The sequence below is a fragment of the Sander lucioperca genome, chromosome 10 (assembly GCF_008315115.2).
Source record: "Sander lucioperca isolate FBNREF2018 chromosome 10, SLUC_FBN_1.2, whole genome shotgun sequence".
NCBI classification, from domain to species: Eukaryota; Metazoa; Chordata; class Actinopteri; order Perciformes; family Percidae; genus Sander; species Sander lucioperca.
The window spans coordinates 24,467,229-24,491,820 of NC_050182.1; the positions used below are offsets into that span (position 1 = coordinate 24,467,229).

The 24,592-nt window shown below is 39.9% G+C and overlaps 1 protein-coding gene across 1 annotated transcript in view; it reads right to left on the bottom strand.

The window, feature by feature from the left end:
- ephb6 (eph receptor B6) overlaps nt 1-24,592 on the bottom strand; it is a 45,339-nt gene that overhangs the window by 3,888 nt on the left and 16,859 nt on the right. The window contains exons 3-16 of the mRNA XM_031299487.2: nt 18,695-18,967; nt 16,129-16,298; nt 15,742-16,037; nt 5,422-5,577; nt 4,773-5,044; nt 4,097-4,178; nt 3,257-3,381; nt 2,989-3,151; nt 2,269-2,383; nt 2,117-2,172; nt 1,622-1,738; nt 1,258-1,505; nt 896-1,114; nt 661-810 (exon numbers count right to left, since the gene is read on the bottom strand). Of these exons, the coding sequence (XP_031155347.1) occupies nt 661-810; nt 896-1,114; nt 1,258-1,505; nt 1,622-1,738; nt 2,117-2,172; nt 2,269-2,383; nt 2,989-3,151; nt 3,257-3,381; nt 4,097-4,178; nt 4,773-5,044; nt 5,422-5,577; nt 15,742-16,037; nt 16,129-16,298; nt 18,695-18,967 (2,442 nt within the window). The remainder of the gene's footprint in view (nt 1-660; nt 811-895; nt 1,115-1,257; nt 1,506-1,621; nt 1,739-2,116; nt 2,173-2,268; nt 2,384-2,988; nt 3,152-3,256; nt 3,382-4,096; nt 4,179-4,772; nt 5,045-5,421; nt 5,578-15,741; nt 16,038-16,128; nt 16,299-18,694; nt 18,968-24,592) is intronic.

Genomic DNA, 24,592 nt, shown 5'->3' on the forward strand with positions numbered 1-24,592 from the left:
TCTTCCACTAAAAAAGGAAAATATTATAGTTTACTTTGTTAATATAAGGGCTGTGGCTGCTCATAACACATACTTAACATAAAATAACCTCTAAAATTTGTTTTCATTATTGTATAATATATAAATATTTTTTATTTTTACTTTTATTATATACATCTGTTTGTGTATTTGTAATCTTACTTTGTATTTTTAATTATTTAATCATTGCCTGATTGGGCTTTGAACACTATCCCCAACACATAAAAGCAGTAAATTGTACCACTCGAGCTGCTATAATATAAAAATATTTAATATGAATAATGCAACAATAACTTTAACTTTAAATACTTCTTTACTTTAACCTCAGCTTAAGTGATATCGAATGCAGGACTTTTACTTTTTTCATTTTTTTTGGGGTATCTTAATGCCTTTTTTCAACAGCTGAAAGAAAATGAGGGGAGAGACGGATCGGTAACGACATGCAGCAGAGGTCTCTGGCTGAATGCAAACAGCGGATGTTGAGACTCATGGTTGGTGCCACCAGGGCGACCCAGGACTTCTAATGGCGTGTTATTGCACTGTAGCAGTTAAACTCGCACTTAAGCAAAGGATTTGAGTGCATTTCCATCACTAATTGATTATGACTTCCTCTGCTCAAGCAACATTCTCCTAAATACTCACTTCCTGATTGCTCATGTCCCAGTATGGACGCTCTCCATATGACATCACTTCCCACATAAGTATGCCGAAGCTCCATGCGTCACTCGCTGAGCTGAACTTGCGATGTTGAAAGGCTTCTGGTGCCGTCCACCTCACAGGAATCTTACTGCCCTGATGGAGGATGAATTAGTGAATTATGTTACATTGGAACCACAAATCAGGACCATTAAAAACCACTCAATTTTCCAATTCGTACCAGTGAGGCAGTATATGTAGGTATGTTGTGGTCCAGGCCCCTCATGAGCCGGGACAGGCCAAAGTCAGACACTTTACAGACCAGGTTGGAGTTGACCAACACGTTCCTAGCCGCCAGGTCCCGGTGGACAAAGTTTCTCTCGGAGAGGTAACGCATCCCTGCACCAACGCCTCTGAGCATCCCGATAAGCTGGAGGACACTGAACTGGCCCTCGTTCTCCTGAAAGAGTTAGGAGGGCAGGATGGAGGCAGGGCACAGAAGAATGGGAGAGGAGAGGAAGAGATTTTTTGCTTTATAGTGAAGTGAAACGTGTGCAGTACTAACAAAATGCCAAAGATGGAGACAGGGTGTTGTGGTCTCACCCGGAGGAAGGCGTCCAAGGGCCCGTTCTCCATGAACTCAGTGATGATCCTCTCTGGGGGGGTACGAGTGATCACACCCTCCAACTTCAGTACGTTGGGGTGGTCAAACTGTCCCATGACCCCTGCTTCACTGAGGAACATGCCCTTCTCTCTGTCAGACGCCCCCCAGCGTAGAGTCTTCACGGCTACCAGCACCTCCCTTCGACCCAGTGGACGGTAGCGGCCACGAGAAACCTCCCCAAACTGGGCTGGAGAAGAGAGGAGGTGGAACCGATTACACTGTGTTGATACTTATCACATAGTCTTGCATTGCCAGACCTTCCTCCACTGCGCTGCGGAGGAGAAAAGAGAGAAACAGGCCTACCTGCACCAATCACCTCCTCAATCTTAAGATGAGTGGGATCTATTTCACGGGCAAACTCTTTGACAGCCTCACTGGGGTCCTCATATGTGGATGGGTCCACATAATACTTAACTCCACCTGGAATATAAAGGCATGACTTTAGACCTAACTCTGACTTTTTATCCCATTACTTTCCACATGTAGAACATGTATTGTCCTGATACTAGGAATGATCTGTGAGACTACACTACACTATAAAAGATACACAGACGTGGTGAATTATTTTACATCTATAAAACATCCACTGGTTGAAATATTTGTTAAACAAACAAAAAAGAAACAAACCAAATAAAAACCAAAACTTTGTTAGTAACAGAGCTTAATTATGCACTTTGCCTCCAAATCGTAAACAATGTTGTTATAATAGGTGGCCTTTTGCACTAAGAAAATATCTTGCTTTAAAAGAAATAATGAATTTAAACTAAATTACATTAAATCAAATATGCTAATGCTCACCTCGGTTACTGATGTACCTCTGCAGTCTGTCGCTGTACGGACTCTCCCTCCTCTTACTGCCATGAAAAAGCAAAGAAAATGCAGGAATGTGCTCGTGATTAAAAAAAAAATCAGATCATATGTCTGATCATGATAATGGATCGTCAACCTACCTGCGAAATACCACCACGACCACAATCGCTGCCACCACCAGGAGAAATGCTGCACCGCCCATCACTGATCCAACCAGCAGAGGAAGTCGATTCTGGATCTGCTGTGAATGTTCCTCTGTGGGAGAGAACGTGAGAATACCATGAGCTGTTGATGTGTCACTGAGACAGCGTTTTTGTCATTTACGGTTTCGAGAGCTGGAAAATTACAAACACTGTTGTTACTGTAACTCAGTATATTTTTGTATGTGTTTGTTCTTTAATGAGTACACTTTAAAACCAGCCATTTTATTTTCACTTACAGTAGAATCTGGATTGAATATCACACTCAATTACAGAATAGCCCACAGTTTTTAATTTTACTTGTAAAGTAATCTCTGAGGATTTCCTATAAAGATTATCCCTTAAAGTAGAATTAAAGTAGATTCAATTGAACTCAGGAAGCTTTCTAATAAAAGAAGATGGTCCAACCACTTTAGAGAACATCGTTGGAAAAGAAAGAGTTAGTTGCCGTGTTCATACCGAGGTGGTCAACATCACTTCTTCAGTAGTAAACTGACTATTACTACTCTTTCCTGCTGTATCTCTCAATAACTAGTTGATTAAACTGTTCTAATAATATTCATCATCATTCGTCATTTTACTCTCATAAATTATCCTTTTCTGTACATTATTAAGGCCTGCTACCAGTGTCCCTGGTATTACAGTAAATGAGTGTTGTACCTAGAGGCAGCGTGGTGAAGTAGATGGTGTTGCTATAGGGGCCGTAGCCCCGTTCATTCCGAGCTCTGATCTGGAAGGCGTAGATGGAGCCGGGGATCAGAGAGTTGACGGTCACCGTGTTGGTCTCACTGTACACACTCGCTGCACTGTCCACATCTGAACCCTGAGGGACACAGAAGGAGGACATTTTGTGGTGACTATTGTGTGCCAGTTTGGGCGGTTGTGCCGCATGTTTGCATGTATGTGTGCGACTATTCACTGAGTGTACCTTGTCATAGTATCTAAGCTGGTACTCCAGGATGTCTCCATTGGGCCTGTCGGGCTGAGGCCACGAGAGAGTGATGGAGTCTGGGGCTCTGCTCAGCTGGTGCATCATAGGAACTGTGCTGGGAACTGTGGGAGAGAAGAGGTGACTGATGTATGAGCTGGAATAAAGTTCCCCTAAGAGATATGATGATCAATCAGTTAACCCCATCATCCCACAACAATAAAACAGTAGAGTTGTGTTGAAGTGATGGTGACCAGAAGGGGGCAGTGTTACAGAACTTGGAGAGGATATTTAGAGCATGTAAGTGGAGTTTTTATGGAGCACCAAGCAGGATCTAGTTGCAGTCACTGTGCTGGCTGGCCAGACCACTTAAAGGGACATTTCTGGGAGCAGATAAAAGAAGGTATTAGATAATTTAGGTTCATGGAGACCTTTAATCAATCTTGATCAGTTTCTTGGAAAATCTCATCATAGTGTACTTTGTCTGAACAATGTCCCATTCTCCTGACTTATTCCCACTCATCTACTTTCATCTTTTTTTCTGTCTGTCTTTTTGTCTTCCCATCTCTCAGTTCTGCCTTTCTTCCTCCACAGTGACTATAATGGGATCTGACAGGATATTGTAACCTCGAGCAACCTCCTGTCCAGAGAGCAGGAGCAAGAAAGATGAAATAGAGAGAGAGACAGACAGAGAGAGAGAGAGAGAGAGAGAGAGAGAGAGCGAGAGAGAGAGAAACTTCAGACATACACATACAATACAGTATCTACACAAACATCATCATCAGAGCATCTCTTCTCTTTCATCTCATCTTTTTCATCCTCTCTTTGTTATGTGCTCACCTGACTGGCTCGTAGTGAAATTGATGCTTGTGTATCGAGCTGGAAAAGGACTCAAAGCTGACACCTCATTCATGGCTTGCACCTGTCAATAAAAAGAACACACAGCCGTGACATACAAAGCTTTTTTCTATTTACTTTTATGACATGCTTCCGTGTTTGAGAAACAAAGCCTGACACATGCAGCTGTTGGCCAGTCAACAAACACCAGTAAATGGGAAATATCTGCCCATTATGAATAAGAAATAAGCCATGATTTAGTTGAGTTTCCCCAAGCTAAATAATAAATGTGACAGTGTATTCTGCTGATGTGGAGCTTATGGAATATTACAGCAGAGGACCTGCCTCATCTGTGGCTCCAGGAAATGTTTCAGCAATCAGTGTGTAAAACACTTTTTTTGTCCAGGTGCTGAGCCCAATAAATAGACACTGATTTCACAAGGATTTCTAAAGGGTTCATTCTACAGTGTTGCAAATCTTTGAAATGTTTCACCATTCACAGAAAAGTTCTTAAAAACAGCTTCCAACTGTCCCCATTGATTCAGTCCAAACATTAACTCAGAACAGTGCAAAAAAACACTTTTACTGTAAAACCAACTCTCGGAGAGAGTTTTCGACTATTTACAAGGTGATAACCGAAGAGTGTTTTGTGCCTTTAACAGACAGTTTTCCACAGTACCTGTATGAGATAAGTGACTCTGGTCAGCAGGTTGTTGAGGGTGACCTTGGTTTGTTTCAGGTTTGTCTGGGCGGGGCTGAAGGTGACGCCTTCTCCACACCAGGAGCACGCCGCCGGGTTGGTGAAGGTGGCTGAGGGGCAGATGCGACACACCACCCCGTACCACACTTCGCTGCGGCCTCCCATTTCCACTGGAGGGCGCCACCTTATGGACACCCCACCATCGCCGCTCTCATACTCCCAGGACGGAGAGACCGGAGCAGATGGAGGAGCTGTGGAGAAGATAGAGAGAATGGGAGGGGTTTGACATACATAATGTAAGCGGCGGACACTTGGATGGAAGCATCTGCTGAAAAGTTTAAGATATGAAAGAAGCTGCTTGCTGGCAAAGACATTTAACCAAGTTGAGTAATGGAAAGAATGTTATAAAACAAAAGTTTGGCCATGACACATTTTAAGCTAAGTGAGCAGAGAAACTACATACTTAACAGTTTTTTTTCTGCTGGTGGAATTAAATTTCCATTAAATTGTGACAAAAAAAGATTAAGGTCACTGAGTGTGCATCTCGGTTCTCACAGTCTGAGTAGATGACAAATGACCAATGAGACACTTCCCAGAGAGCATAAACAAACAAACCAACAAAGCTCACTTGTGCATGCAGAAGAGTTGGCATCATTGGCTGCCCGGTAAAATCCGCTGCGACATTCACACACACTCGATCCCTCCTGGCTGGTTCTGCTGTTGGAGGGACACACCGAGCAGGGAATGGAGCCCGCAACGGACTTGAAGTAGCCCACCGGACAAGCTGCAGAGAGACACAAAGAGACACGAGGGAACGTCATTCTCAGTTTACAATCAAATAAATAAAGTGTTCACTCTAAGTGGGCCTGGAGATAAGATAGTTTTGTCAGATTCATTGATAAGGAGATGTGTACATACATGGTGTGTCAATTAGAAAATATAGTATAAATGAAGAAGAAATACTTTAAGGATATCAATAAAACAAAAGCACGGTAGTTAAATAAAAATATTTTCCACATCCTTGATTCAATTTAAATGACCATCTATGAACTTCTATTAACTTCTCTTGCATGGAGAGACAGTCTTCATGACCTGCATCATGACCTCAGCTCAGAAGTCACCAATATCAAAAAGAAACATAAATAATATACAGCATTTCGTGAAATTCACAGTTTTATTGTTTTGGTCCCAAAGTCCAATACCACACAAGCTATGTTTGGGTAAAGCATGAATTTAATCTTGTCTTGTGGTTCTCTTTGAGTCAAAAGTTCATTTAAAACACAGCAGCCTGTTGTTTGTTGTTGGCTTCGTCCAGCACAGTCATTTACTTGTGTTTACAGAGGAAGTGGCTCGCGTTAGCAGACAGCAGCAAAACCACCAGTCAGCACACACAAGTTCAAAATGGCCACACTGACCCTCTACCACCGTTTCAAAAGAATAGTTTGACATTTTGGGAAATAGATTTATTCGCTTTCTTGCAGAATTAGATGATAAGATCCATGTAACTCGTGTTTGTACAGTAAATATGAAGCTAACTGCTGATTAGCTTAGCTTAGCACAGAAACTGGAAACAGGGGGAACAGCTAGCCTAGCCACTATGTTTCATTTTTACACTTTGTTTTTGTATGAATTAAACAAATGAGTTACATGTTAATTAGTTTAGTAGTGAGCTTTGGGACAGAGTCAGACTACTTGTTTTTCCCTGTGTTTGCTAAACTAAATTAATCAGCTGTAAGATGTGGGATTTTTTTCTTTAAATTTAAACTTTATTTAAATTAAATTTTAAAATTATTTTCACCAAAACCCATTATAGTCCGCATGAAATATGTGTAGTTACTTCCTAATAAAACAGGAAATGGAGCAGAAAGTCAGTAGGGATCCTATTATTAACACATTAATAATACATTGTATGATTATCCTCAAATCAAGCGATGCAAACCATTAAAAATCTAAAATCAAAGCATGCATATGTTTCCTTCTCTAGCATGAGCGACACACACACACACACACACACACACACACACACACACACACACACACACACACACACACACACACACACACACACACAGAAAATACCATTTAAACCTGCAGGTCATTTTCCTGAACTGATGTGTTTTACGGTGGAAAAATCTGTGAAATGTGCCAATTGTTAATGTCAACAGCAGGACAGCTGAGCGCTAAGGTCAAGGTAGCACACATTTCATGCTGCTGCCTGCCACAGCCCTGAGTAGAGACCTGAGCAAGTCTCTGAGAACATTATGAATACTGCCTCAGGGTTGGTCTGCTGCCATTTTCACACTGTGTGTGTGTGTCTGTGTGTGTGTGTCTGTGTGTGTGTGTCTGTGTGTATGTGTGTGTGAACGCCTAAAGCAGTGTCAACTAAAGGTTGCATCGTTCAAAAAGAGTTCCCTTTGTCTGTGAGCTAAATGTAGAGTGTGTGTATTCTCATACAGTGAGCCTTTCTTGTATCTTTGAGTGTGTAAATGGCACACCTGATAACACCTGCCCCAGCAGCTTTAGAGAAGGATCCTCTCATGTGTTTTTAAACAGGGATGGATGAGAGAGGATGTGTGTGTGTTCTTTATGGTCAATGGGAGTGAACCCCTCACCTTGTTTATATAACCTTGTCAAGAACATTTATTAAATTTGACTTGCTGTATGTGTGTGTGGATGCATGTGTGTATATACTAGATGGTGTCGGGGAGTAGAAGATAAGAAGGTAAGATGTGAAAGAGGGTAAAGAATAAACAGATAAAAGGCTTTCCGTGTTCTCACTTGTCTTAGAGAGCTGACTTTGCTTTCAAACAGGTGTGAAGAGGGGAAAAAAAGGGAGATGGAGAGAAGTAAAAGGATGTTAAGAGAGGGAGAATATAATAGAAAAGCGGAAGAAGTGAACATGGAAATGGATGGCCCAAAACGGTTGTAGGATGAACAGTAGAATAGGTATATGAGTACCAGATGATGGGTGAAAAACAAGGAAACAGAGAGCGAAAGAGGACAGGGAAATATCCTCCTTCCTCCATCTTTTATGTCCCGGCTGCACATTACCTGACGTGTTCTCTTACAGCTCTGACACGAAACATGACTTTGCTACAGAGACTCTCATCGCCGTTACGAGCTCCGGCAGCAACTCAACCCCCTCCTCCTCACATCCTCATCCACACAATTACAGCAGCCAATGAGAGTAAGTCCTCTGCCCTCTTGCTTGATCTGCAAAACCCCATCCCCCCAGCCGGCTACATCTATCCATCTCCCAGCTATGAAGTACACAGACAGTAGACAATTCATGGCCAGTATGAGCAGAGACACAGATGCCTTTACATCATACATCTGAACAAGTAAGAGAGGAAGGAGGAGAAGTGGAAAACCGAGGAGTTACAGTGAGGGTTGGTGATAAAAAAATCACTAACAAACAGTTAGGATATTGTAGTGTATTACAGTAACAGTGACATATATAAGCAATACACGTTTACTAAACCAACTCACAAATAAGAGCTGAATTTATTACTTAATTGATTATTCCATCATCACAAAAATGAATCTGCAACAACATGTACTTTGATAATCGATTAACTGTTTTAAAGCAAAAATCCCCCCCAAAAAATATCTTTGCCACTTTTCTCTGTTTTATATCATCATGAACTAAATAGCTTTGGGTTTGAGACTGTTGGTCAGACAAGAAACAAGCACTTTGTAAATGTCATGCCGAGCTCTGGGAAATTGAGATCAGCATCTTTTTATGGAAATTTTATAGGCTAAATGATACATTGGAAAATTGAGCAAATAATCTGAAAATAATTATATGAAAAAAAAAATCATAAATTGCAGCTGTCTTACACATTGAGAGCTACTGAGAATCTTTGGGTAATTACTTGGGTAGGTGCCAAAATACTTTAACCAGAAACCTGATTTTGAACAAAACATTAATAGTTATTTCAAGATTTAGTTTATTGTCATTTTCTTGTGTGCTTGCATACATTACAAAAAAATGTATTTCAGTCATGACCTGGCAATTAAAGAATGAGGAAATGAAAAAAAACAAAAATAGACAATAACACAAAAAAGAAGAAAGATAAATAAATAAAATATAGAGGATGACATGGGGGAAAGGATTGGCTTAGCAAAGGCTACACGCAAATAAAATTAAATCCTGTTAAGAGAAAAAAAATACAAATACAATTGAACACGGAAATTAATATCTAAAGAGATAAACAGAAAAAAACTCAGCAATGGGGTGAATAATTTGACGCTAACATAATACTTTGGTTTGTAGATCACTGACCCAATTTCTCTTTCCCCTTTTTCTTTTCCTCCCTCCCTGTTTCATGCACTCATTCCCTCTTTGCATAATCTCTTTCTCTCTCTCTCTCTCTCTCTCTCTCACGGACACACAAACACACATAAGCTCGGTCACAGATGCGACCACACAACAGGAGAGATGAGTACACATGGTTCCAACTGTAAATGCCTTCCTCTGCGTCTCTCCATCCATTATTTTCTCTACATTCTGTCATTCAGTGCAGACAGAAACAAGAGACAGACACTGAATCATATGTGCTTTAATATCGTCTATTTCCATTTAAGCTCCAGCAGCACACACCTGTTACGAATGTTATCGCTCGATTACTTGGGTGTTATCAGTGGTTATCAGCCTCATGGGTTAGAAGGAGCCTGCTACACCTTCTAGTAGGTTCAGAAGGCCATTATCATCTTTTCACACACACGGCCATATGTGAAAGCAAGCAATCCTTTGATTTGTTTCTTATGAATAAGCAGTTCTTCACAGCCCATGAACTATTCTGCAGCTAAAACAGGGGACTTATTCAAACAGAAAATAGCTCTCCTGAACATATTTTGAAAAATGAGTAGGCCTACACAATAGAATAAATTCCACAACATGTTTTAGACAAATCCCACAAATCCTAAATGTTTACAAAAATCTTAAGGAAAAAGAGACATACTGTAGATCACACACTGAATAGTTCCCAAAAGTTTAATGAGGTGGTTTTTCAAGCATCAAATCTTAGTAAGGCAAAAATCCATGTGAAAGAAAAACTCTGTGGACAACATTGCGAGAAAGGGCATTTGTGCTGCTTTCATGTGGTGAATGTAATGTAGTTCCCGTCTGGGAAAATTCAACATTGAAAATTTTACATTGTGAGATAGAATGCTTTGGCCAAGGTCTGTGCTTCCGAGTGCCCCTCTAGTCGTTATTTATTCTAGTCATGTTTCTGGCCATCTGGAAAATGTAAGTCCAATATTCACTTACTTACATTTATTTACTCTCTTTTATCTCTGTTTTGGTCTCCTGAGGTAAATATGTGATTCTTTAGCTGCTAAAGGCTCCACTAGTCTCTGTGTCTGTCTGCTGTTTGTTACTAAGCAGGTAGTGTACAGTAGGGGTGGAATCACCAGAGGCCTCACAATACGATATCATCACGATACTTATGTATATAACTTTGTCAACATCTGTTTTATCTAAAAAGATAAATTTCTGTTTGTTCATCTCACTTCAATTTTATTGCTGCAAAATGTCAAGCAGCCAAACTGACCAACAAATATATAATAATAGATCAATACTTGGCGTCTGTGTACCGATACAGTATTGCCATGGAAATTATCGCAGTACTATGCTGTATTGATTTTTCCCCCCACAGTGTGGTACAGTGGGTTTTTAGAGATTTTTTGATAAAAACAGCTGTCAGCTGCAGCTGGAAGTAATGCTATGAGAGCGGTGAGAGTGAATCGGTTGCCGCACAGCTAAACAATGAGGTGAAACTCACTATAAAGCTGCATATGCCGAGAACAACGGCAGAGTCGGGTGATAATTCTCTGTAGGTTCATCACATTGTCATTTGATACATCATTATTATAATAATGTTGATTATAAATGTTTTTAGGCAAAAAAAGGACCATCATTATGTTCCTGGCATGGTAGAGCATTCTTTGAAAGAAAATTTAGACCATGACATATGGAAATAACATTTGCATAACATGTTAAATATAATGTGAATACATTTTGAGTGAAATTGAGTGTAAATGTTTGTTGATTAGTCAAGCCCGATAAAGCTCAATAAATTCCTTATGTGATGTAGTTTGCTTGTGATCAGGTTCATTTGTAATCATCGCCTGGATACTACCCCACAGAGAGGTCCAGCCAACAGTCAATAGTGGATCACATTGATCATTTCACTCAGTTTGATGGACAGGAAAAGCAACTGTATGTAAACATTGCTAATGAGTGTCCACTTGACATATCGTGGTGGGTAACAATTAAGAAGAAAAACTGGAATTTTTTAATCTGAAAGGAAAAAAAATGAAACAAAACCCATCCTACTGCCTGCTTTGAGGAAAATATCCATGCTGTTTGGTGAAAAGTGTTGTTTGGGACTAGCGTATAGAGTCACCCATCACACTCAAAATAATATCACACTTGCACTTTTTCTTTCTCCCGTGACCAAATATGCTTGTTTCCCACCGCGCCTCAGCGTAGTTAGTTGATATGTTTGTGCTACGAGTGAGCGTTCTGGGTGACAACTCAGGACAATCTGACATGTTGAATATTTCACTGTCAGTTGCACGCTACAGAAAATACCAATACGGGTCCAAATGAACTCAGAGCCCATTTGAGCATTCGGCACTAATCCTTGTCCCAAATCCTCGACAGCGGCTTAATGTTTGAAAGGAATCAAACAGAGGGAAGGAGCTTGTCTGGGGATGATGTACTTTCAGCTCGGACCAGCTCGGGGAGCCCAAAACTAAAGGACTGTTTCATGTTTGGCTGAACAGGTGTAATTGTGTCTCATGCTCGGTCGTGTTTCCGCTTGTTCTCTCCGCCCCTCCGTCTCCCTTGTGGGATACAAATGTCAAAGGATGAAAGCATCTGACAGCTGCTGCTTCCTGTCTGCCTCTGTCCTTATCATTTTTCAAAAGACTAAAGACAAGTTTTTATCCAAAACTGAGCTTTGAATGTCACAGCAATCATATACTGTTTCTATAGCCGGATGTGGTTTTTTTTTAGACTTGCATAAACAGCTTTATAAATAATTGAGGAATGATCTTTTAATGTCTGTCTGCCTAAATGCCAGCTGCGTGTTTGCAAGTGTTTGATGTTTTAGTTGGCTGTTTTATCATCAGTCCAAACAGCGGTGTGTTGTTTTGGTGAGTCCGAATTGTCAGAATAATCAGGCATCACACACGTCGTAGATTAACAGGTGACTGTAAAGTTTTCACACTCCTTCCTCTGTTTTATTCAAACAGACAGGATCCTCTGATTTTACAGTGGGTGATAAATTGTAAGTAGAAACACAATAAGTTGTTATTACAAGTTTTAAAGGTCCTGAAAACTTTCTCAATCAGCTTCTAACTGTACTGTGAGTGATAGGGTCATACTGTACACGAACACACAGTTTTCTGCTAAAGATAAAACAGTTTTGGTTATTTCACATAAGAGATTTCTGTATTATTTTCTCTGTGCTAGTTTTCACTGGTTTAAGTGGGCGGGCGCCACTGGAAAAAAACATGATGCCAAGTCACCAATCAGAATTTAACTAAATTTGAATCATCTATGGCAGTCGTGGGGTTGTTTGCTTAATGTTGGATTCAATCAAATCTGATCTAACAGTAGCCCACAGTCCTGATGAAGGAGATAAGTTGAGATTTTGAGTGTTTCTCTAAATAAATAATAACTAAGATTATTTCCCCAATGTACAGAGCCAGTTTAGCATAACCCCTTCAATAATATAGTTGGTGGTTTAATCCCTGACATGGCTTCTCCTGTCGACAGTACATCTCAAACTGTCCTTGAGCAAGACACAGAACCGTAATGATGAACAATGAAAATGATGGTGCTAGATCAAAAGTCAGCCATCACCAAAGTTATGACAATGCATCCTTGATACAGACAGAGGAAAAGTCAGGGGATCACCAAGTCAGTACGATTCTTCCACTGAAAAGCATGAATGTCTGTACAAATTTTGTGCTAATTGATCCAGTAGGATATTAGATAGTTTACAGGTTAAATGAAAACTGTGACCTGCAGGTGAGACTAAAGGAAAAGTCAGAGAATTAACAAAATCATTAGGGTTCATCCTCTGGGGACCATGAATGTCTGTATAAAATTTCATGTCAATCCAGCTAATAGTTGTTGAGACATTTCCGTCTGGTCCAAAGTGGTGGGCCAACCGACCGACTGAAAGCCAATATAGCAATCCATAAAGCCACACCACACCACTGCTTAAAAAGTAAGACTCTTTGGACATATGTGTCAAATTGTAACGCTAATGAATGTAATGTAAAAAAAGAAATTGCTAAAACAAAAACGTGACAGTTCACTTCTGCACTTGGTGTCTATGTCTTTGCTATAATAATCCACTTTCACAAATAAAGAAATACATTATGGACCCCTTGAATCTTAAAATAGAAAGCTATTAGAGCTGTGTGTAGTTAAAGGCAATCATTTAACACTCAAATTCATTTTCACATGAGACTGAGAGGAGGAGGAGGGATCTAAAGTCCCTTATTTGTCCCTAAGTCTTGCTTGGGGTGGCAAAACTGCACTGGGTGTAATATTCTCACATGGATATCAAACAGCATTAATTCTTACTGTAGTGATTTACTTAAATAGCAAGAAGCCCAATACAACTTGATAAAATAGTTTAAAAAAAAAAGAAGAGAAAATACATCCTCAATGGTTAATAATGTATTCAATGAAATGCATGTAGGTTAAGATGACACACTTGTAAGTGGAAATAAATGTCAGTTAACTTCCTAATGAAGTGCTTTTTTCCTTTAGAAGTGTTCAAAGTGCTGGCGCCAAAAAACAGAAAGCAGAATGGCATGTTTTTAATTACAGTTTCCAACCAATACATAAGTTCAGAGCAGTACAGCCTATCATTTGCTCACGTTGTGCTATTATTAAATGTCCTTGGTGCGTTATTTAAACAAGAACAAAATGTACAAGTTGGAATAGTTAAGAAAGTTCGGTGCTCCACTTTCTGGTGAGAACAAGGATTGGCTAATGTTAATAATTCTTGACGACTGCATCGCCAGTTAACCATCTGCCTCTTTTCCCAACATTCCCAGGGAGCCAGAGAGGACAACAATGTAATGATGCCAATCCACATCATTAGTCAGTGAAGTGATCAACAAAACATAATCAAATGAGAACTGGAACAAAAAGCCAGAGCAGCGTGGGCAGCAATGTGTTGTGATCATTCATAGACCATCAGTGGAAGACTTTGCTCTGGCAGCTGAGCTGTTTCGGGGAGTGATTTGTCAGTAAATATCAATCAAATGCAGACAAACACAAGTGTTGGGCCGAGTGCAGATGTAAAGCAAAAGAGCTTGTACACATTTCACAGCTGACTTGGCAGGATTGGAGGATTAATTGTGCTGGAGTTAGTCAGTCTTTGAGGGCCCCCATGCGAGGGAGCTGAGCAATTATGGCCATTGAAATTCCTGGTGGACTTCAGTTTTTTACTGTAATCCCGGCATTTACAGACAAATGTGGAAAGCACGTATCGGCATCGCAGCAAGATACACTTGTGCATACTTACACATTCACACAAAAAGACACACATCCACTCTTTTGCCTTCACGCCTGCAGAATTCTTTGCTTGCTCAGTTCTTTAAGTCATTAACTTGCATCCTCCTATATTTCACTCTCCCTCCACCTCTCCCTGTTTTCCCTCCACTCCCGCGATATCCCCCTGCGGTTTCTGTCACTTGTTCACAGACGAGTGGCCATTACATCGCCATGACCTAAATGTGTCACATCCCTCTCACCATGGCTCTCTCCCTCTCTTCCTCTCTCCCTCCTCCAGCACTCTCCCTATATCCCTTCCTGTCCGTCTGGACATCTCACAATCATTATTTTTTAACTTCTTTTTTTTTTCTTACTCACACCAACTTTGAGAAATGAAAACATTTTTGACCAGTTTTGCAATTGCTGACAATATCTCCTCTTCCCTCCTCTCCAGTAAAGTTTACAGTAAATTACCAATATAGCAGCTCTGTATTCCTAAAGGTATGTCTGGAAAACTCTATTATACTTACCATTTGCTATTTATGACAGAATATACTCAAATGTTACATCACTACAAATGCACTGCATGGATATTATGCTGCCTCTCTCCTTCTCATCTCAACCCGACTCGACCTGCCTGCCCTCATTCCCCTCTGGTCGCTACATCAAACACAGTTGTGTATCAGAGTGACAGCAGCACATTTCAGTATTGATCCAGATGATTCGCATCTCAGCAAATACCAAGAAGAAAACTGACAGGAAGTCAAGATTTACCCAAAAGTTGAGTGATTACCAGTCTTTGTTTTTGGACATTTTAGTTTGAAAGAGTTCTCCAGAACAGAGACTTCTTTGCGTATTTAAAGGGGAAATATACTGATCAAAGTCAGTTAACAGGAAAAGGTTAATTAGGGATGTCACTTCTTTAATTAGAAATTAGAATTACTGTTCGAACATGGAAATTGTTTTATATTTTATCTGTAATTACCTGTTCAAAATTCAGTGTATACGCGCAATAGGCCATGTCTTGTACTCCAGAGAAGGTCTCTCTGATCCACTGCATGTCATGTTGCCCCATCAGTTAACTACCTATTGTTGTTCTTATGGATTCCAGAGCCATAGATGGAAAAACTCAAAACAATTTGAACACATTTGTGTTGCGTGTTTTTGGAGTGTGACCGATAGTAGAGACAAGAGTTGGGATATCTTGGCCTCTGCTGCCTCAACTTTGACCATTTTTATTTGATATGTCTCTCACAAGTTGCCTAACTTTATGGAGGTGCTTTACTAAATTGCTGGAGTGTTATTCTAACCATTATAACAAGGCCGATATACTGTAGATACTATACGTGGAAAATGAAATGGACATGATGTTGAGATTATCCACCTCCATAGGCATCAAGCTGTTTTCCTCAGACTTACCCAAGCAGGCAGATCCATTTAGGTTTGGCTCATAGCCTTCATCACAGACACATCCTCCTACAGGAACCATCCACTCCCCTTCAGCATTGCAGTGCATGCGAGGGGGCGTGCCTCCCTGTGCTTTACTGTGGGGAACACACGTCCCGCTCAGGGGCACTAAGGCAGTCGGCTCGGCCCCTGAGGGAGTTGCCGGGTAAGATGCCAAGTACATGCTGGTGGCTGGACAGCGCCGGTAGAAGACTGACACACCCATGAGGGAAACACAAGCTCCACTGTCGACAATGGCCAGGACGAATCTGCAACAAGGGTCACATGTTAAGATGGAGGACATTTAGACCCTTGGGAGTGATGATGTTACTAAAACATGAGCAACAAAGTGATGATTACCCGTTGCGTGTGAGCGGGGCAAAGCTGCGTGTCTTGATGTTGATTCGGCTGTATCTGTTGGGTTGATACTGGTGAGGTGAACTGGGCTCCACCTTGGAGAAACTCTTATCAGCCGCGATAGTGTCGATCTTCACCCAGCCCTCCCTGGTGTCCTTCTCTCCGTTGGATGGCTGTGGTGAGGAAAGAGCAGAGTGGACAGCAGACGGTGGAGGGAAAGATAATTAGCGGTCAAGAGAAGACAAAATAGCATGGAGAGAATGTGTGGTTGACAGGAAGGAAAATTACAGACGTTAAAATAAGCTGGTTGATAGATGGATACGGATTGGAAATATACAGGGCATTAAATAAAAAATAAAAAAACTGAAGCAAAAGGGATAAGTGCCGAGGCACATGTATAATATGAAGTGGTTTAGTGAGAAGAGTAAACGTTGACTTGGATGTACGCAGGGGCCAGTAGGGTTTCGTGCTCAAGTCCCTGTGAAGACTTTCAGCGCTGCAGTGCTTCCTGACTCTTCTGTGACTCTGCTCTGATTCCTCATCAGGCTTTCATTTGCATTTTTAAAAAGCATCTCACTTCCCTAAGGAGAAATGCATTCATCTATACAAACACTGCATCCCTCCCACTGTGACTGCGACTGCACAAGTAGCTCAGGCAATTCAGACTCTGTAGCTCAAAATGTCCTAGAAAAATAAATAAATGCATAAATAAACTAGAAGGGCACTTGGAGAGCACAGACCTGCGCCAAGGCTAAATGCTCGATCTTGCATTGTGAAAAAATAATTCTTGTATCCGCATTGTGATCTGCTCCAAAATTTAATTTAATTTAATTCTTCTTTGGCCTATTCTACACCCTTACACCAAGTTTAATTAAAATCGTGCCAGTAGTTTTTCTGTAATCCTGCTGAAAGACAAACAAACCAAACTGAAAACATAACCTCCTTGGTGAGATAAAACATCTTTGGATAGTCAGTGTCAGTCACTAAAGCAACATGCTTCATTGGCAACACATGAGGTTAAGAGAATTTCCTGCAATGAGTAATGGTCACTGTCGTTTGTTTCATGCCTTAAGGATGTAATTAGTGGGACTGCAGTGACATTTCTGGAGACCACAGTGGCACATTTTTGCATTTTGTAAACCACAGTCCTCAACAAGTATGTGCTTCACACCAGTGTGGCCTAAAGAGGCCGTTAATCTCAACAGCTATTCTTGACAAACCCAACAATAATCCAGATGATTATACAATTACTACTTGTCATGAGATGATGAGAGGTTTTGCTGTTTTGGTGTGACATGGGTGTAACATAAATGAAAATAGTATTTTAAAATAATTCTGCCTGAAGGTGTTTCCCTTAAGCAGTGACAAGAAAAAAAACCAGCTCGTAAATTAGAGAAATTCATCCTTGTTAAATTTGGGTGTGATCTGATGCAACTAAATCAACATTTTAAATGCAATCTAATTCATCTGTTTGTTTACTGATTCTGTGTCTATGAGGATGCTGAGCCCCACCATTAAAACTTAGGAAATGTCTTGGCTAATTAAGACTTCAGTTATGTGTTTATCAAACTGTAGCATCTCAAACTTTAACATAAATGCCAAAGTTAAGAATAACATAACTTGTTTTGTAAATATATAAATTTACAAATTATGTTTAAGGTATTACTTGTTTATTTATAAATGTATACATAAATATGTCTTTCAGAGTTAGTAGTTCTCATCCAGTTTAGATAGTGGGAAGTATCTGATTATGTTAGCTTAGCCAATGGTTTGAAGCTATTTAGTCTGATGTTATTACAGTAGCATATTGGGTTATTTTGGTGAAATTCATTTTAAAATCATTACAATGTCAGGTCAGATATGTCGTCCATACTTCGTATTATGTCTCTTACTCTTTCATCTAAAGGGGTCATATTAGCTGGATAATGTTTGTCCGTTAGCACCTGTTAGTTACTGGGTATAAATATTTTCCAACACCTAAATCATAAGAACAAGATCTTATGCACAACATGGTCTTGACCCAATTTCTGCCCGGGAATCTTTTATATAAGATAGATAGATAGATAGGTAGATAGGTAGATAGGTAGATAGGTAGGTAGATAGATAGATAGATAGATAGATAGATAGATAGATAGATAGATAGATAGATAGATAGGTAGATAAGTAGATAGATAGATAGATAGATAGATAGATAGATAGATAGATAGATAGATAGATAGATAGATAGATAGATAGATAGGTAGATAAGTAGATAGAGAGATAGATAGATAGATAGATAGATAGATAGATAGATAGATAGATAGATAGATAAGTAGATAGATAGATAGATAGATAGATAGATAGATAGATAGATAGATAGATAGATAGATAGATAGATAAGTAGATAGATAGATAGATAGATAGATAGATAGATAGATAGATAGATAGATAGATAGATAGGTAGATAAGTAGATAGGTAGGTAGGTAGGTAGGTAGATAGCTCCTAATAACAATGTAAAAGGATATTTTGTATTTACATGTGATGTATTTACATGTTATGTAAATACAAAAATATGGTATACTGCTTCACCTCAGCTGCCCAGGTCCTCTCCAGCTCTCTCTGGGAGTCGGCCTGTTTGTAGTACAGAGTGAGTGTCTCCCTGCAGGTGGGTGATGGTGATCGCAGGCTGGCGCAGTCACGCACTGAGAAACGCAGTGTGACAAACACCCGTGGAGCAGAGTGGCGGTAAAGGAAGGGCGTAGCCAACCAGTTGTCTTGCAGACGGGGATTTTGGTTGACATTACAGACCTCGAAGGTTCGTATGAGCTTCCCCCGGTCGTCCAGGACACTGACCTCATCCCACTGAGAGAGACAGAAACAATATTATGAGCTTGTGTAAACTCAACTTTGTAAAAGAGAAACATGATCTTCAGCAGGGAGCTCGAGAATCAGCCTTCTAAAAACCTTGGTGTGTTTATGGTTCGTCCACAGTTATGAATCTTCCTCATATCTTAAAAGATGGTTTACATTGTAGAATGTAAATATTGAGCATATTGCTGGTGTTGCTAACATGTGGGTCAGGTCCTTTACTAACATCACACAATGTTGTTTGACATATTCATCCTTAGTGAGATGAATATAAAAGAGTATTTGTTTTGTTCTGATATAACACACACACACACACACACACACACACACACACACACACACACACACACACACACACACACACACACACACACTAGTATTGAATCCACAAGTGAAACACTGTTCTTTACTACCCCAATGATGTAGGTCATCTCACTGTCCTAGTTATCTACTATAGACTTTTCACTTTCTAATTAGCAATCAATGATTATGAAACCAGTAGTTAATTAAACCACTTAAAACAATTCACTCTTAGAGCATAACACATGTCAAGTGTTGCAGACAAAAATGCAATGATCAAGAGATATTTAATTTCTGGCAAAAAAACAAACAAAAACACATTTTCTCACTTCTACTGGAATCTAGCCATTTAGATCATTTTGGTTTTATGTGTCCCACCTCAATATTATGGAGGTGAATAGAATTTGTTAGAGTCCACATCCATGCTAGCAGCTGTGTGGCTGTGCTTTAAGCTAAATGATAATGTCAGCATCATAGCATGGTCACAGTGACAATGATCACATGCTAATGTTTTCTAACACTCAACACAGAGTAAAGTCATTGGTTTAGTCATAAACTAGAGGTAAATAAATTTATATTTGACCTGATGATGTTGCAAGATGAAGTTAAGGGAGTACCACATTCTTACCATTCATCCTGAGGGGAGCATAATGGCTATTTATACTATAGTTCAGCCTGGACCAAAGTGGTGGACTGACTGACCAACATTATCTTTTCAGAAAATGTGTCCTGATTACTCTGTATAATACACAGAACACAACGTTAAGGGTTTTCAAATGGACTATTTTTTCAGTACAAATACTTCAAATTAAAACTGTTCACAGTACCTTCTGTGGGTTATAAACACGGACACTTCTGAAAAGATATGTTGATCTTCTTTGAACACCACAAACAATTGGGATGGAGGCGGACATATTAGAGACAAGACACAACACGACAAGATGTAAGACAGACAGTAGGTTCACTCAGCAAAACAGACATAAACTAAGATGATGTTGGCATTTTCTACATGAATATGTTGCAGTAGTATAATAATGTATTTTAATAACAATAATTCAGTTTAATAAATAGACATGTGGTTAGTTTTTCTCTTGCACTGGTTTGGCATTTGCATGTGTATTACTGTTCACACGTGACAGGTGGTGGACACTTGTGTGTCTGACTTGTGCAGCTGTTAATTCGTAATAAAAAGAGCAGATCTTGTAGTATTTTAGGGAATCTCCATTTTTTAAAATTCGTGCAAGACAACATAAAGTTTAACATTCAATACAGGAATACAGAATACAATAGGCTACATAAAGTGCAGCTTAAATAGGCATTACAAAGCCGGCGCAAAGTGAGGTGTAAGTAAGTCGATGGATATGCGAAAGTGATATGGTAATAACTCAATATACATTGTAGATGCAAAAAATATATATTTTTTTAAATAAAAAATTAAATTTATGAGTTTGTAGGTTCATGGGGGAAAAAAAACGAGGAGCGCAGACTGAGACACAGGTCTGAATGAGACAAAATGTAAATGTAGGCGAGGGGTTTAGTTTCACCAATTATACAGTACGGTGCCTCCAAGGATGAAAAGGCTCTGCTTTAAGCCTGTGTAGCCCTAAGTGACAAGCGGGGCGTTTTCTGTTGTAACACAGAAGAATTATGTATTAGGCCTAATCATCATTATTCTCCCTGCAACAATGGCAAGAGGACAAAGGGTCCTGACTCCCTATCAGTGTGCATTTGGCGTGTGTGTTTCTGTGTTTGTGCATGTTAGTGTATCTCTGCATGCTCATGTCTCTTTCTCTGTGTGGTTCTGACAGCCAGTATGGACAAAAACCTTTCTAGCATCACACATGAGGGAGTGCATTCATATTTAGTCCAATTGGAATAATGATAAGATCAGTGAGCAGATAGAAAGAGTCTGAGGCGCTGTCAGTCTAATGGAGTGAAAGGACAGTTTTCTCTCACGGGCCGTGATTCACTCTCTGTTGAGTTGGATGAGGGGAATCAGATTGAGGGGATAACAGGAAGCACATAGTGAGATGAAGGGATGCATAGGGGGAGCAGGGGGAGGGGGATAAAAGTGGGAGAATAGTAAACAGAGTAGGGCTGCTCGATTATGGAAAAAATTATAATCACAATTATTTTAGTCAATATTAAAATCACGATTATTTAACACAATTACTCATTGTACTTGTACTTTTGGAAAGATATTGCAAATATTGAACTTAAAAAATAGTGAAAACACCTAGAACTGTGAAATTAAATTAAACTTTAAAGGAGAACTCCGGGCAATTTTTACGTTAATCCTGATCGCTATAAGTATGTGAGTACTGTCGATAGCAAAAAAAACGAGCCGAATCGGTGCTAGCTAACTGGAGCTGCTGCAGCTAATGCCGAGAGCTCCCACTTAGCTAAAACGGCAGTTTTGGGGGCATATCATAAAGTGTGCCTTTGTGCCTCTTAACAGACACAAAATGCAATTAAAATGTCTGTGCAACATGAACAGGGCCCTTACATGACAACAAGATGCGTTTTCAACTCAGACAGTTGCCTTAGCCAGGCTAGCAGGGCCGACCGGCATCCTTCTAATTCCTTACCGCCTTCCTCACCTGCCGCGGCCAACAACAATCCACGGGCGCCCGCTGGTCTGGTGGATGTCCTCCAGAGGACAGTTCATGCTTTCGCAGCGAAAAAAGTTTATTTCCCCCTCAAAAATAGGTAATTGAGCACTGTAGTGGTTATGATCATATCAGCAGTGTTGGGCAAGTTACATCCAAAATGTAATACATTATAGATTACTAGTTACTGTCATTTAAGAGTAATTAGTTATATTACAATATTACTGTCTCTGAATTGTAATGCGTTACACTACTTTTGCATTACTTTTGAGTTACTTTTACCAAAATAACAGGGGAAGTTTGATTTGGCAGCTAGCTTGTGAATTTCACCACCGGATCAATAAAGTCTCGTCTTTATCCACTTTAATACATCATAGATTATTCATATTTTGTATAATTAATATAAATATGCAAAGTAACTAAAGCTATACAAAATAGATAAGTAAAACATATAATAGGCAAGTAGGAGAAAATGAAAATACTAAAGTATGGCATTGTTGTAAAATGTTTGTTTATAGCACTTCAATAAGAAATTCATGTTGTTTAGGTTAAAACACTCTAAAGGAAATGTTCAATTATAGTGTGATTAAAACTCACTATTAACATTATTTACAGTACTTGATTTACAGCTGATTTGTGAAAAGGTAGCCTACACAACCTTATTTAACAGTAATTTAGTTTTACTGCGAACCGTCACAGGAAGTGCTTTTTATTTTGAAGTAAGCTACACGGAAGTTGTCTGTTGTGTAGCCTACTCTTGCTAGCTTACTGAGATGCAACATGTCCGTCAGGCTCAAGTTGTTCACTTTCTTGTTTATAAAACTGCAACATATTGAACAGTAAATGGTCACAGTAAAAGACAAGCGTTTTTGGTCGTCATTCAAAGCCATTCCACTACAGGCATAGTTACTCTCCACGGCTGATAAAAATGCAATGATATTTACGTGTAGCAAGCCTCAACATTAATTCCCGACATGTTTATATCTGTCAGCCGCTGACGTACCGTCACCTGTTGGGACATACATGCTGTCCGTACCGTCTCTGGTTCTGACCACAGGAACAGAAACAGGACAGCTCACTTCAACGCAGTGTAATAACTCCTGAAAATAATATCCATCTCGCAAATGTATCTGTCTCTGCAGTCATCTCAACCATCGAATACAGCGACAGGAAAATAATACGGCTTTTTTTTTTTTTTCCTGTGAAGAAATGTGTTGCGGTGTTGGTGAATTCTTAAAAAAACCAATGCACCACTAAATGTTGAGTTACAATGCGTTGTAACTCGCGTTAGTGAGATTGTAACGAGTATAATATTACCGAAATGTAATTAGTAATGCGTTATATTACTGCGTTACAGCAAAAAGGAATACATTACTGTAATTGCGTTACTTTTGTAACGCGTTACTCCCAACACTGCATATCAGTGACTATGTAACTATATGGAAACGGGACAAATGATGCCTGGTTCTTGTAAAGTAACAGCGTTACAGAAGGCTAGCTGTAGTCTTGCACTGAAGTCCCGTGGGATTTCAGTTGTAGCAGGAAAAGGTAAACAGCAGTGTGCAGTTGGAAGCGTGGTGTGAGAAGAGTGAAGAGCAGAGGTGTTCACAAGGGAAGAATCTTGGAGTAACCTATGGAGCTAGAGCTAGTCTTCAGTAACGCTATTACTGTACAAGAAACAGGCATCATTTGTCCCGTTTCCATGTAGTTACATAGTCACTGATATGATCATAACCACTACAGTGCTCAATTACATATTTTTGAGGGGGAAATAAACGTTTTTCGCCGCAAAAATTTCGCCGCGAAAGCATGAAATGTCCTCTGGAGGACATCCACCAGACCAGCGGGTGCCCGTGGATTGTTGTCGGCCGCGGCAGGTGAGGAAGGCGGTAAGGAATTAGAAGGATCCCTACCTTCCTCACCTGCCGCGACCGACAACAATCCACGGCCCTGCTAGCCTGGCTAAGGCAACTAACACACAGTTCGCCACTGCAGAGACTACTATTCACCAACGCCAGATGGATCGCACACAAAATGGATATATATGCTACAAATACACAGGGAACTGCTGCTTGATGATTATTACCGAAGCCTGGCTGAACACTCACACATCCCAGACGGCAGCTCGCAGCTAACAGGGTAGGTGAATTTAAACAATATCTGAGTTGAAAACGCATCTTGTTGTCGTGTAAGGGCCCTGTTCATATTGCACAGACATTTTAATTGGATTTTGTGTCTGTTAAGAGGCACAAAGGCACTCTTTATGATATGCCCCCAAAACTGCCGTTTTAGCTAACGGGAGCTCTCGGCATTAGCTGCAGCAGCTCCAGTTAGCTAGCACCGATTCGGCTCGTTTTTTTTGCTATCGACAGTACTCACATACTTATAGCGATCAAGATTAACGTAAAAATTGCCCGGAGTTCTCCTTTAATACTTGTAAGTGCTGTTAAATATGTGCTGTTTATGATGCATAATTAATGCAAAATTCATAGTAAATTTATAGTTTATACTCATAGTCTCATACAGTAAATAAATATGAAATGTGCTTAATGTAAAGGTTAAAATGAATGTGATGTAATAGTTGACGATTTTAGTCCATTGTGTTTTTTGTTTCTCTCAGAACTAAAGTTCTCTGTTGTGGTTTCCACTGCTGCGGAATTTGTTAATGGACGAGGAAAAATCTAACATGAGCACATGTTACGGCGCTCAC